Source organism: Pelobates fuscus, chromosome 12 (genome assembly GCF_036172605.1).
Source record: "Pelobates fuscus isolate aPelFus1 chromosome 12, aPelFus1.pri, whole genome shotgun sequence".
NCBI classification, from domain to species: Eukaryota; Metazoa; Chordata; class Amphibia; order Anura; family Pelobatidae; genus Pelobates; species Pelobates fuscus.
Window position 1 is genome coordinate 130,106,191 of NC_086328.1, and position 14,657 is coordinate 130,120,847.

The 14,657-nt window shown below is 37.6% G+C and overlaps 1 protein-coding gene across 1 annotated transcript in view; it reads right to left on the reverse strand.

Annotated features, from left to right (window-relative positions):
• Positions 1–14,657, reverse strand: part of ELP4 (elongator acetyltransferase complex subunit 4) — a 228,612-nt gene that overhangs the window by 139,800 nt on the left and 74,155 nt on the right. Inside the window, exon 4 of the mRNA XM_063438894.1 lies at positions 11,809–11,931. Coding sequence (XP_063294964.1) covers positions 11,809–11,931 — 123 coding nt within the window. The remainder of the gene's footprint in view (positions 1–11,808; positions 11,932–14,657) is intronic.

Sequence of the window (14,657 nt, forward strand, 5' to 3'; positions counted from 1 at the left end):
GTTGTTTTTAAAATATGAAGCCCGTGGTACAATTAGATTTTACAAAAAATACTATATTTATGCACATAAATGTGAATTATAAAAATATAGATCGAGGTGGGTTCCCCCCACGCTCCCCCCCTATTGAGCCATACCCTTTATCCGATTATTATGTTATAAGGTAATTTGTTAATATTCAAAAAGACTGAAATCAAGACAGTCAGTTCATTGAAGAAGATCCACTGCAGGGGATTACCCCAATCCTAGATGACTTCCCTCTTCAAGATAAGGAAATTATTGTAACATGTTATAGGTGACCCATGTATTACTATGTAATGCTGGCTAATTGTCTTCTATAAAGAATTACCCCCAAAAAAAGTTTAAAAATGTTTAGTCCGAAGCGTTTATTAAAATTATTGTAATTAGACAATTGTAGTATATATGTTTTTACCATTTATTCCCTGTAAAGTAAAACTCAATTCAGAGGCATATATGGCAATGAAATGACTGGAACACATGGATTGAGTGTAAATTGTTTTAGAGTCAGGACATGCATGCCCACTATTAACTGTGCAATGTACGCAACTGTACACTAATGTATACACAACGGTGTTCGCGAATACATACGATTAGGTACACTCTTTCAAACTGTGTAGTTTTATACCTAACACTGGAGTCACAAAGGCTGTTATTCTGCATATTTTAGCTTTATTTTTAACCTGCTGCAGGAGGGGAAATAAAATGTACAATCACTTGTCCGTATCTTAGATTGAAACAAACTAAAAGTAACAGTGCCACTGTATGCTCATTGACACAACACATGTACATACATACACACACACACACACAATGAATACATAAAGACCTATACATTGTACTCGGTTACATAATAAATTAGCTAAAACTTTTTACATATGAATTTGATAAGACACACTTTTATTTTACTTCGAATCTTTGTATTATTTTCAGATTTTGAAAGTTGCTGTCAGATATATAAATTTGTTTATCTGTCCTCTCCCTGAATGCTATATTGAGAACCCTAAACCCAATTATAAAAGAGTCTGTTTTGGTCTATAATCTTTTATCCGGATTACTGATCAGAATGTTTTTACTGCAATCATTGGGAGAGCTCATCTTTTTATTGTGTCGAACCAATCCCCCTTTGTGTTTTAGAAAGGCCCTGACTAACTGAACTTTGATCTGATGTCTTCATTGAGCAGAACTCCAGGGCTGCTTAATTTGGATGCTAATCCTCCGTAAAGGCTCAAGAAAAAGTTAGTAAAGATACCAAATAGAAGAAACAAGTGTTTTTTTTTTCTTCTTCTCCTGGATCCTCTTTTAGGAATCCTGGGGCACATTGCGAAGTTTAATCCATGCTGCTCCGTGGATTAAGGTAGGTGATAACCTCTTTTGATTGAAGAGAAAGAGCATGGTGCTTACAAATGGGGTGGAGACAAGGATTCAGCGATAAAGAAAACACCATGCAATAAAAGGCTGGTCTATGTCAGAAGTCTCTGAATAGGACCTCAATGTACTCAATTCCCAGGCCTGGCAGGGAAGCTTGCAAAGACCTACCTGAATCAAAAAAGCATTCATAATCTGTCTTAACAAGACCGTCCGGGAAAAGAAAAAGACATGGAGACTGTGCGACTTACGCAGGTCAGCTCTGCTCGTCTCCAAATTCCTACGAGCCAATGGGCAGAAATGCATTGGATTGGCAGCGTTGACGGGATACCTTTCAAAAGGAAGCTGCTTGTTTTAATATCGGTTTAGTTAAGGGGCACAATACGATTTAAACCCTCTTTTTTTAAGCGACAGATAAGGTTACATACGGTGGAGTATTAACCCATTGTAGAACTGGAGGATACGCACATCTGTAAATAAAGCGATTCATTTACGATTCAATTTACTGACCACTACGGGGGTGAAATGCCTTCCAAAAATACTCAAGCTCTAGTGACTTTTCCATTATTTCTATTGTGTTGCAACCTGGGAGTTAAAATAATTGTAACAAATAATTTTTTTTTTTCTACACAAAATCTTGGAAGCGTTTTACATTATTTAGATTTAGTTTTCCTATTATGTTACTATCAAATGATTTGGTAACATCACAGACCACATTTTTCTGCCTTCCAATGATACAACTGGTAACAGCAATATCCACCATGGATACATATAGTTCTAGTTATGGTTTCTTATTTCAGTGTTGACAGTGTACAGTAGGGGTAAAGAACAGAATATTCCATTGTGAAATTACTGGGAATTGCCAATCCTGAGATCAAGACTGTGACAAATTCCCCTTTTCCTGTGAGTTTGCCACGAGTTTTTGGCGGGGCCTGTTTGCTTGCCACCTACCCTGTGACTATGGACCCTGGAATATACCTTGCCCAATACACTTTAAAAGGCTCCATTCATGTAATGTAAGTACTTTTGTACTCCACAAAGAGAAACCGACCGCTGGCCCTAATTCCCTGGAACTGTTTTGGACATAAAGCCATGCTTGCAGCCGGTCAAATAGAGACTTCCATGAAACCTTTGAACCCCTGCTCTGATCTGGGTGATTTTTTGGATATGTAGTTCACCCAGATCAGGGCTAACAGGGGATGTAATGGGGGTATGTTATGTTTTGGGGTACTTTCTGAACTTTGTGAAAATGTGTTTTTTCTGCCTGGAGATAATTGCTTTACTTACAGGACTTTACTCAATTATCTCCCAAGCAGAGGGGAGGGATTGTGTGCTGTACATGGGCATGTCACAGACTGTATGTTTGTTCTGATTGGTGTGTCCTTTGTGTTCCTGTGCCCCATCAGGTCCAGGGGGTGTTTCTCTGGCCTGGAGAATTGTAGAAAAGCCAACCTGAACAATTAAAGAGCAGATCATCTTGCACCTTCATGAAGTTTCGGCTCATGTTTGGGGGATTGGAGAACTACACTCTGGGGATTGCTATAATCACTAGACTCCCCTGAGTTTAATCACTAAGCTCTAGTAAGAGCTGTTCCTGCTACGCTCTCTGGACTAAGAGAGGTCTACCCACTGGAAGCTGGATTCTAGTCATAGGTCCAGGGTGGGTAGGAGACGGCGAGATCCCAACAAAGCTGCGGCGGTTCGTGGGGTTTACAGTACTTATGGTGTTCCAGCGCAGTACTTATGGTACTCGTTAGTACTAGGAAGCAGCGATTGACTGAGGTACCCGGTCGGGGTGCCAGGCGATCAGTCACAAAGTCCTTTCCTGTGGGGTACAGAGGAAACCATGAGCACAGTCCCTCTCCTTTGCAAGTGTACAGCAGGGGAGTACAAAAGGTAGATACCTATCTACCTATCTTAGACTTAAGATAAGGCCAGGGACTAATTACAGTATTAAGGAAATTGGTCAGACTAGATAGGCCATTCGGTTCTTATCTGACGTCACATTACATGTTTCTGTTTCTATCCCCATATGTGTTAGACCTACAGTTTCCCTAATGGTTTGCCATTCTGAAGCATCACTTGTAGAAAATAATCATATATATCTTGTAGAAAATATAAACAACAATAGTGTTCACCTTGAACACCAACAACACTGTAAATTTTGAAAACCGTGATACATATAAAAAATAAAAAAACAAGAAAGAAATGGTGTGGTGTAGTTAAAATAAAAGTGCAATAAGAATATAGGTATATTACAATGTTTATACCCATTAGCTTGCCATCCGGTGATTCATAAAAACATGTCACGTACTTAAAATCTCCAAAAAACACAACATAGTATAAAACCAAAACACCAATATAATAGGTGGTCAGTGGTCAGTTGAGCATATCACTGGGATGTAGAAGCCCTGTAGTATATCACAGGTATGTCTCTGGTAACGGATTCAGTCCTCAGTTCAACCCCTTCAAGTGGGGGGAGTAGAAACAGAATCCAAACATAAATAGCACCAAACTTGAGAAAATTAGAGTTGAATTACTCCTCAATGCCGACCGGTTTCGTCTCGCTGGACTTCCTCAAGGCAGAGTTCAACATCTACAACATCTGGGGATCAACCTTTAAGGTGCCCATGATGTACAGGTATGACCGCGCACCAGTGATAGATAAATACGAAGAACCAGCACTCTTGGTAACTGGCTTGGATGAAAACTCTGGTTGTTACTTTCCAAATAGCTCTCAACAAACAGATAATGGAGTTGCAACACAAATAGCTTTAGAAGGAGACTTTATTCCACCGCAGTGGCCTCCGCAACGTTTTAACCCGGATACAGGGTCTTTGTAAAGCTTGATAATCCTGTACTGGGGTCAAAATATTGCCAAGTTCACTGTGGTGGAATAAAATCTCTTTCTGGAGTTTTCTGGTGTTGTGAGATTTGCTGCTCTAGTGCACAGGTGATGACGAAATAGGACGAAAACTATAATTTAGGAATAGTTTCACACATCATTTTTCAAAATTAAAAATATCTGTTCAAATGCAACTAACTACTAATTTTGTGAGCACCTAGTACAGAATGAAGCTTGTCAGAGCAGCATCCTCATCAATCTATTGTTCCTGTAACATTTTGTAATTAGCAATGTCCCCCTTTTCTAAAATCTAAAGCACTGCAGAATAAGCTGGCGCTATCTAAATACCAAAAATAATAATAATAAATAGGATTCTTTGTAAACGGAGGTCAAGTCATTTTTGCATAAAATGTGCACTTTAAAGTCTCTAACGTGAAAAGTATGTGCTCCCTTTGCTTAAATACTTCCAATTAATCTCGCATTAATTAATATCAGATTTAAAAAAAAATAATAATCATAGAACACACGGCACAAAGTATATCATGCCAGGCTAGAAAAGGGGAAACCGTTTTAAAAAAAAAAAATCCATTCTGGATATCGTAGTTATGTCCAAGGTGAATACACCCCCTAATGAAGCCTACGTAGTTTTAGTCAGCCTAATTTTAATTTTTTGCCCATAAACAACAAACTTACTTTTTAGAGATAATAGGCACCATAACTGGTACAAAGATGCGATGGATGCGGTCTCTTGTTTTATTTTATTTTTATTAGTTATTCCATATAAACAAAACACAATATACAATTTTTTGCCTTACTTTACATAATTGGTACACCATCAGGGCATATCTTAAAAAAACCATGTCAAACCATATCACAGGAAAACATGACAAACCAATTGTGAACCCCACGCTCCTGATCTGAATACTCCGTAGGTAAAAAATACAAAGACAAAACGTACTTACTAAGACATACACAGACAAGACAAAACGGCCAAAAAAAAATTCTTATATAATTGAGAAAGACATCAGAGGGGAAGTTCTAGAGATAATACAGAGTTACAAATTTTCTATTTGGCTTAACCATGAGGAAAGCACGTCATATAAAACTTTGATTTTACCCCTAATCATGTTTAAAAACAGCTGGATGGGGGGACAATCCCACAAAACATGTATAAATCCACCTCTTTGATCCCCATATCTCCAGCACTTATGTTCTGGGTAAATTTTAGACAATCTATGTGGAACCAGATACCACGTGTTTAGAATCTTATAATGACACTCCATTAGATTGAGACCGTGAACGTTTTTATATACCACACACTAAGAGTGTCTCCATTCCTCACAGCTAATTTGAGTATTTAAAACTGTATCCCACTTCTTAAGTATGTGCTCAATAGGTATATCGGGATTCTTATTAAGCAGTTCCAGACAGCCAGCAACTATCTCAGTTGGAGTGGCTTTTCCCAATAGCCCTTAATTTATTTGATTTTCCAACTACTAAGTACTTACTCAAAAAGCCTTTTATTCTAAGATAATTAAAAACTTCTTTGTTGTCTAACATGTATTCAACACACAACAAATGAAAGTCCTTCAAATTATTGTCATCCGTCAAATCACATTCTCAAGAGACCACATTTGATCCAATTCTGTAAGCTTAAATCCTCTATATGATCCACTATTGAGGTCTCTCATTTTTATTTATCAAACCATTTAATAGCTCCTTGACCAAAACAAACAAAAAAAAACGTCCCCCAGCCCACAAACCTCAGGCACCTTATCCAAATTGCTACAAACCCCTTTCACTCAACAGTGATTTGTCGGTAAAAAAGTTTTACCAATATGGCTGCCAAATTCTCAGGTTCATATCATACATCTCAAGGGTGAGTTCCTTATAAATGACAGTAATTCGGTTACCACTAAAATCACTCTGCAAATTACTCGTTCTATGGATACAGTGACATTTGTACAATTAACATTTTACACGTAAACCGGTATTAAAACAAGCGAGTTAGAGAAAGGCTACATGACAATATGTGATGGTTTATTAAAGGGTACTTCTTGAAAGAGCTTAAAGTTATAAGGATTCCAAAATCCCCCAAATCAAGCACACCACCCTCAGCCAGCTGCCGCTGTAATAAATGAGTAGGCTAGTAAAGTAGTAGGGAAAGAATCTGCTTAGAGGACACAGGAAATCTTGTCTGGGTTTGGCGAACAGCTACGGGATTTGTAACTACAGAGCACATTGCCCAAAACCTGAATTAAAGTCACATAATGCTGCCGTTAACAAGCAGTACCAGTGGGGTGTAATCAGCAACTACTAATTGACTGCCATGAACTAACAATACTGGCTTTGCAACATCATGTTAACACTTAAAGACGTATTGGGACCCCTGTGAAGATTTAACCAACACAATGCAGTATATTACTGTATTTAGAGGTCAATTAGCTAATCAAAACATTTAAAGCAGTTTCTTTACACAGTGGTGTAGAAAACTAACAGAACAATAGTCACCTCCACATACCAGGAAAATTTAGGGGTTTATTCCCTAAATCAGGAATTGAAGAACATCAACCAGGAAATTGTAAAAGAATAATGCAGTTAGCTGGAAAAGGAACAAAGTGAAAAATGTTACCAGCTTGGTTTGTTTGGTTTAATATTTGCTATTTCCTTGTTAATTCGGCGTCTCAGCAGATCTGAAATACGGATATATATCAATATCATAACACAGATTGGCTCTGTGCCCCTATTTGCCCACTGCCTGGCACATGTACACCCACCATGGTTGGTATTTGGATGAACAAAGGATCTGGTACTCTATACTACTATTCTGGGAATGAGGCGTTCGTGCTCACATATATCTTATTTACGGACCACATAGAGATACGAGTTTGTACCCCCATAAAACAAACCCTACACAGGTCCTGCTCTCCAAAGAACTGTAACCACTGGCAGACGTAACATGGACAAAAAAAGTGCATTAAACGCACCCAAACAACTTTATCTCAATAATATGACGGCTTTTCGTCCCCAATGCTCCTGTATGAGAAGGATTGGATGAAAGAACAGTCTGCGTGAGGTCACTGGAGACGGATCGAGTGGTTGCCGGGATTGGATCACGGCGCTGGGGAAAAAAAAGTGAGTAAAACCTTATTTTTCCATGTTTTTGTTAGTTTTGGGGGAGGGACGTGAAACTACACGCAAGAGAGAATACTAAAGAGTTAAAAATACAGGTTTGCATTCCTAATAATATAGTGACCTGGTCTCTAAATATCCTGTTTTAGAATGTAATGTCCACGTATCAGAGCTGCAAAGCTAAAGATGCAGGACATTCTATGTTGGCAAGACTCTTTACAGAACAGTTTGTGAATTCAGCAAATTAAAAAAAATAATGACATAAGTGCTTAAGTTGCTAAGATTATATTCTTGACAGTTAATACTGAAGGGGGCACCTTCAAATCTTTATTTATTGAAGTCCCACTCAATGTACCGTACAGAGAGGTTGCAGTTACAGAAATGGATTTGTGGTGCAGATGTATAGCACTGGCATTAGCATTTATTGCACAATCCGTTTAATTAGCAGAGGGTTTAAGCAGGATTTGTTTCTGAATCTGAGCATCACTGTGTATAGCCTCTTGCCGGCTTTCTAGTTCATCCAAAATATAATTTAAACTCCTTACCCTGTAGTGCAAAGCCCTCCAGACCTCTGCTCTCTCTTAAATCTTTGCACACAGTGAGATGGCTTGGGCCCTAGGCAACTGCTACTTTTGCCCTACATAACGGACAGCTCTGCTTTGAAGATCTTATAAGTCATTTCACAAGTCCCAACTATTTGTGCAATGTCTGTAGTTGGTGTACCAACTCACACCTGTATACTCAGTGGGCAGTGTCACCTGTACATAAAATATTTCTTCTCGCCAATCTAAATTGTGTTAAACACATTACTTGTAATATGTCTAGAATTGCTGAATGTGTTGGCTTGATTGTAAATCTCAACTCTTGAGCTAAAGCAGGTTAAGAATAACTGATTTAGCCATTAGAGTGTATATTATATATAAAACAAGTTTTATGTAGTATAACAAGGAAAAAACAAAAACAAAAAACAACCAAGAAATCAAAGAAAATGGTTCTGGACTATAAGATACAAATTAAGGCAGTCCAGATTTGCCAATACCTGGTACAAATTTAGAGCTAAAAAAATAAATAAATAAATAGAAAATGGAAACAAATTTAGCAGGGGATTAGGATTCAGAGTTGTATTTAATTGAAGAACCCTCTTTATTCTTTAATTTGTATCCACGTATCTTAAAACAGTGAACTCGACTTGAATTTGACCCAAAATGGCAGTAATAAATTGTAAAATCGTCTGTTTGATAATGTGGGTAATAGCAGCACATCTCAAGCTGCCTAATTGAGCCATATCTGCCTTAAAGCTATCTGACCTTTACTGAACACTAAGCCTCTCTTATTGCATTCTTCTAAGGTTCCTTCCATATCAGCCTTTTTGAAAGGCAAAGCCTTTAGAATGGACCTTCCTCTAAAATGCCTACAGCTATTTATAAAGAGCACAGAAGAACTAGCTCTGCATTGTAGCAGACATTGTTTACAAACATGTTTAATTTATGGGATTATTTATACATATTTGGAAATATCCATCAAACACCCAAGTGCTCATAAGAGAATGTCGAGCAAAAATCATGGGTTTGCATTTGGCCACTATTTTATGGACAGCATCACAATGCTATAGTAAGCACAAACTGACCAGAACAGAAACGAATTAACAAGCTTTGCATATTGAGATGGAAACGAGAAAAGCAAACTCGTTTAACTATCCCTAAAGCAATGGAACCCTGCAGTATCATGGAACAGGGCTCAGAGTACAGGTAAGCCATCAGTGAGATCTTATAGTTACTTACCAACACATTTGTATTTGCCATGTTTTTGTGATTTATGGAATGAGCCACGGGGTGCTTGACAATAATAGACTTTAGTTTTTGTTTGAATCATTAGGCCAGACTGGTGCACTATTCAGAAATGTGACTCCAAGTCACTCATATAGAAACAGATACAATCTACTAATCACAGATACACCCCCACATACTCAGTTACCCACGTAAACACTCAACTGGCCACTATCTCTCACACAGCCAATTATTCAATCTCACAATAGAAACACACACAGTTACCCACCTAAACTCAAGCCAAGCCACTATTTCTCAGCACATGCATGCGCCTGCCTCATTGCTGCATGGCTGACTGTATGCAGTAGTGTGATACAGAGTGAAGAATATGTGATAACACTATTTTCTGAATATAGTATCAATACACAAAGAAACAGGGAGACAGCAACGCTCAGAAAGAACGTCGGTGGACCACCACCCAAGTCCTTCTCACTTGCTTTCCTTCGTCCTAGCTATTAAACACTCAACAATACCTCCAATTACAACAACCAGAATATTAAGCACTAGCCCCCTTGCCAACTACAGTCTGATAAGTACGGAACTTACCTAAAGTCTTACATTTTGAACTTACAAACATGTGGTTTTCGTTCCACCTTTTCTTTGAACACTTCCCTATAAAAAGTGGCAATCAACTTACAGAACTGTGACTTTCAAAATGTGTCTCCAAAATGAACCACAATTGTTTTTATTTCTAAGTACATCAATGATGACTCTTCAAAGAAAAATAGATTTATATCTTATCTTCTAGTCTATCACTCTTTTTCCCTGTGTGGCACTTGGAATTAAGTGATGGTTTGATATGGCACAACATATTTAACCTTATAAAAGTGATGGGATTATACTAGCAGCCTGCAGGCTGTTTAAATTGGCATATGATTGCATACATGTGCATCCTGTAATACAAACACATTTCAACATCTGCACAATCGTTCAGACAACCAAACATGCCAAACCTTGTCTTGTCTCAACCCAAGTCTACAATTATGTAAACAACATATTTAAATGGGGAAGTGGGGGTAGGTTGTTGGAACGCAGGAGATCCTGTGGCAGATTTGAACTTTTAAGGTAAAAAAAAATGTAAAAATTAAAATTAAAAACCAGATAAGAGGTTTAATGGCAGAACAGGAGGGCAAATAAGACTGATCAGGTGGGTTTTCTTGTTTGGCATCATTAAATAGTCTGTCTGGATAAACCAAATATTTCCTATCCTAATTAAGCTGTTGAGCTGTTCAGCCAAACAGTTTTTGTAAAGGTTAGTTAAACAACACGGATAACATAATTCACAAATTATATTTACCCATCACTGTCCTCCAAGGAAATACTTAAAAAATGCATATGGGGCACAAGCAGACTAACCGCATAAATAAATGACTGCTGGTCTAACTACTTAAATGAAGACTTTCCTTCTTTTATCATTCTTGTAACAGTGACGGTGATAGAATCTCAAGTGGTTGCTTTACTTATCACGCACATGGTTAGGCAGTCAACAGCGTGCTTCAATACTTTCACTAGAGGGATTTAATCAGTACTGCTTGCTCGACCTTTCAGACACACAGCTAGTTTGGGACATAGAAAGAAATGTAAATACAGATATTGGGTGGCTGTTTGTACTCACGGAGGACTGTCAAAGTGCTTTTAATTAGTGTGATGTCAGAGAACCATGCGAGAACAAGCATGTTGCAAGGGATTTTTAAATTCGAAACAAATAGGAGCGGTGCACCAACGTGCTAAATACCTTTATAATAAACAGACAGCTTTAAGCGCTAAGAGGGCTGTGCTTTCATTTGCTAAATGAGTTGCTTAAAATACACTTAAAGGCACCGAGAGCACTTGATCTCAATGAATCGATCTGGGTGCAGTGTTCCCCTAGTTTTACCCCTGCAATGTAAAACATAGCTATTTAGTAGAAGTGGCAATGTAATGATTGCAGGGATTGCAGGGTTAATACATATCTACTGCCTGACTCCTGACTGCCACTAGTGGGGCTTCCACTGCATAACCAAATTATTAAATCTAGTGCCACTCATAGGGAGAATTCGATTGGTGCAGCACTTTGCCGCAAATATGATCTAGCCTTCCAAAGCTTCCTTATAGGGGGCTATATTGATGATCTCAGCCAGGAAGGCGAGGTTGTCGTTGGCGAGACCAGAGTGAGTGAATAATAATGAGGGCTCCATAGGCAGGGTAGACCTATATACACAATTAAACATTTTTAGCATAGACATTCATATTGGAAGTCAAACCAAAGCACCAGTTCTTGAAGGTTGTATTTCTGAAATACAAGCTCTGTGGTCTGTTGCAATTACTGCAATTTCTCAAATTCTTGATAAATCTTGTGTGCTTCACTCTGCTGTTGATAACTAAAAGTGGGATTGGCAACTTCAACACATGCGGATAACAAGGTAAGTATACAAACTGAATGCATTCATTGTGATGGCAAAAAGTACACTTAAACTTACACTTGCCGGAAGATCTCCAGCGTTAGACATTAGTAAAATTTTTGTGATAGGATTACAAGAAAAACTTAAAAAAAAGATACCAAACAACAACCCCCCCCACCCAAAAAAAACCTAAAATCAAAGCACCCTCCCCTCCCCCCAAACCACAAATATTGCAATTCACCTCTACTTTAGCCATGTTCTGGTATCGCCAGGCTATTTTCATAGTATCTGGAGTATCCTCCTTCAATCCAGGTTTATGGTCGTCTTTCTTAGGTATTTCATCTAACAGAGGAGCTGGGAGGCCCTGGAAAAAAATGATCATTTATTAGAATTCCACAAATTATATGAATAGGTTTGAGCTCTGGACAAAGTTAATGTAATCTTGTTTATCGTGATTTATTGCAGGGCTAGGATATAGAATGTACTGGTTTCTTAATTATGGCTACATGGGCAAAGCTGGGAAAGATATTCCAGTTCTGAGGTAGAATTTGGACAATTCTGAGGAAGTGCTGTGAGGCACAAAATGCGTTAACATTCTCTGAACTGTGCCTCCCACCGCCCATTTTTGTGTGCACCTTGTATGTGATTGTATGGACTTTCATTCAATTTAAAGAAACGCTCAAATGTTTCCTTTATCCGGTGTCTTGTTCCAAACGAGACTTGACATTTTTTTGAATTTACAATCCCTGTACTCTGGGCCAAAGTTTAGCAATGCTAAGAATTAACGTTTAGGTAAAGGTTTGCTGCAGGCCTGGCCTCTGGGATTGCTCAAGCCCAACATTACCTATAACACGGTTGTCAAAGTCAAGGTTTCCAATATGTTGGAGGAAAACTCCCACAATTATCTGAATGCAATATATAAAAAAACAACAATACGATTTGTAGTTGGCAGTATTCTTTACAAGCTAGGGCTATTTAACTGGATAGACTGAGCTTTGAAATAGGTGGGTGATATATAAAAAAAAATGCTCCTTAGTAAAACTCCGGAGCTTTATAAACTGCATCCCTCAAGACCTTCTGCTAGTTATACCAATGATTTAGTTCACTATAATATAGACTAATTCACGGTTGTTTGACTGCAATTTGACTAACCTAGTAAAATCCAATCTATTCACAAATTCCTATAAACATTCTAAAGTAATTCTTACCTGTCTCTTGTTCTAAAACATTGTGACTACAGACGTGTATTACACCCATTAACTTTAAAAGGTAAACCTGCAGTTTCAGCACAAATAAGAGTATTGCTGAATGAATGCAAAACAAACTTATTTAATAATTATGCATGTGAGTTACTAGATTGCAACGGATGAAGGGTAGTTCCATTGTATTTCTCTGCTATAATTAAATGCTTGCACACTACCAAATAGTTCTTAGAACGTCTTGCTCGAATGGGAAGATATACCCCGGCTCCTATTTTGATTAATGTATAATCATTTCCATAACAGATGAGTAGAAATTTATGGTATTTAAGCTTTCAAAAATTATCCAACCAGTAACAATCATAAAAGTGGAAACCGGCAATGCAACAAAATGCAGCTTTGAAATGTAGTAATATATTGGAGCAAATGAAACATCTCACTTAATGGGGTAGGATGTGTTTCCTTCACAAATAAGATTTAAAAAAAAAAAAAAAAAAACAGCCATGGGGCCATAGTACACATAATGAAAGTTCCAACATGCACATAAATGCATATTACTAATATGTGTTATATGCTCTGAGCAGCTTGGGCGAGTCATTTACATATCTCCTAAATGTCCCAGGTAAGATCGGTGATACTAAATTTGTACCCCCGCCATGCCTGAGTAAAGTCTACAAAAATGTAGTCGATAAACAACACATGTGCACTGTGCAAGGCAATCTGTAGGCACATCTAACCACGTAAGATGGATTGGATGGCAAGGTTACCCAATTCCAACCCCTGTGTATCACCAAAACTGAAAATAGTAAGTTAGGAAGTAAGCTTCTTTAAAAATAATAATAATAATAATAATAATAATAATAAAAAAAAAAAAGGTCCTGTAAACCATGCTTGTGATGGTTGTAAGAAGCTCAACACGTTGTTTGCTAAATCTGGAAAATAAATTAATTTGGCACTTTATAAATGCCAGTAAATACCAATAATAAAAATGAAATAAAATTATATACATTTATTATAATTTATTTTTTAAAATAAGCCGTAGGTTCTAGTCACTTGTAAAAGAGATGAGAGTTTTACCTTTAATTTGTCCCACATTTACTCCTTTATTTCGATTTGTAAAATAAAATTTGAAGGGAAAAAAAACCAAGAATCACACAAAAAAAACTCTGCTTCTAAGAATAATAATAATAGTGATCATCAAATTAAAAGTGGGTTTAAAACACCTTATTAATTTAATTAAGCAATGTTTTTCTTACAATGGATACATCTCTTTTTCCATAGTTCTTTTTAATTCTAACCTTGTCTGGTAATTATTGTTCTTTCCTTTTATCGGTTTGTGGAATGCAGCAATTAGTCTACATCAAGCAAGGAAGGAGAAAGTCTGGTTCTCCTGTTTACCTACACGTACAAGAATTTACTTACTTCAAAAGGATAGACATGTATCTAGTATTTGGTAACAAAGCACCGATGTAACCCGTGCCACAATTGTGCACCCATGGCACTACTAAGCAGATGCTAAAGTGTACTTTAAAATATCCTGGTGTTTAACTTTAAATCATTTGGGGCTGTCAGCCATGTTATGAGTCACTACATAGCTAGACGATGCCACCAAGTGTGGCCATGCTTAGCTTTGTAGAATAAGCCAGATTCTCGTAGTAAAGAGGACCAGATGCAGGTGGCTTGACAACTAAAAGGAATGGAATATTTTAGCTTTGAAGAAAGGTTAACAAATTTAAACCTCTTTAGTTTACAAAAACATCACCTCAGAGGGGATATGATAACATTATACAAATATATCCGGGGCCAATACAAACCATTGTGCGGAAATCTATTCACAAACAGGACTTTATAGAGGACACAAAGCCATGCGTTTAGACTGGAAGAAAGAAGA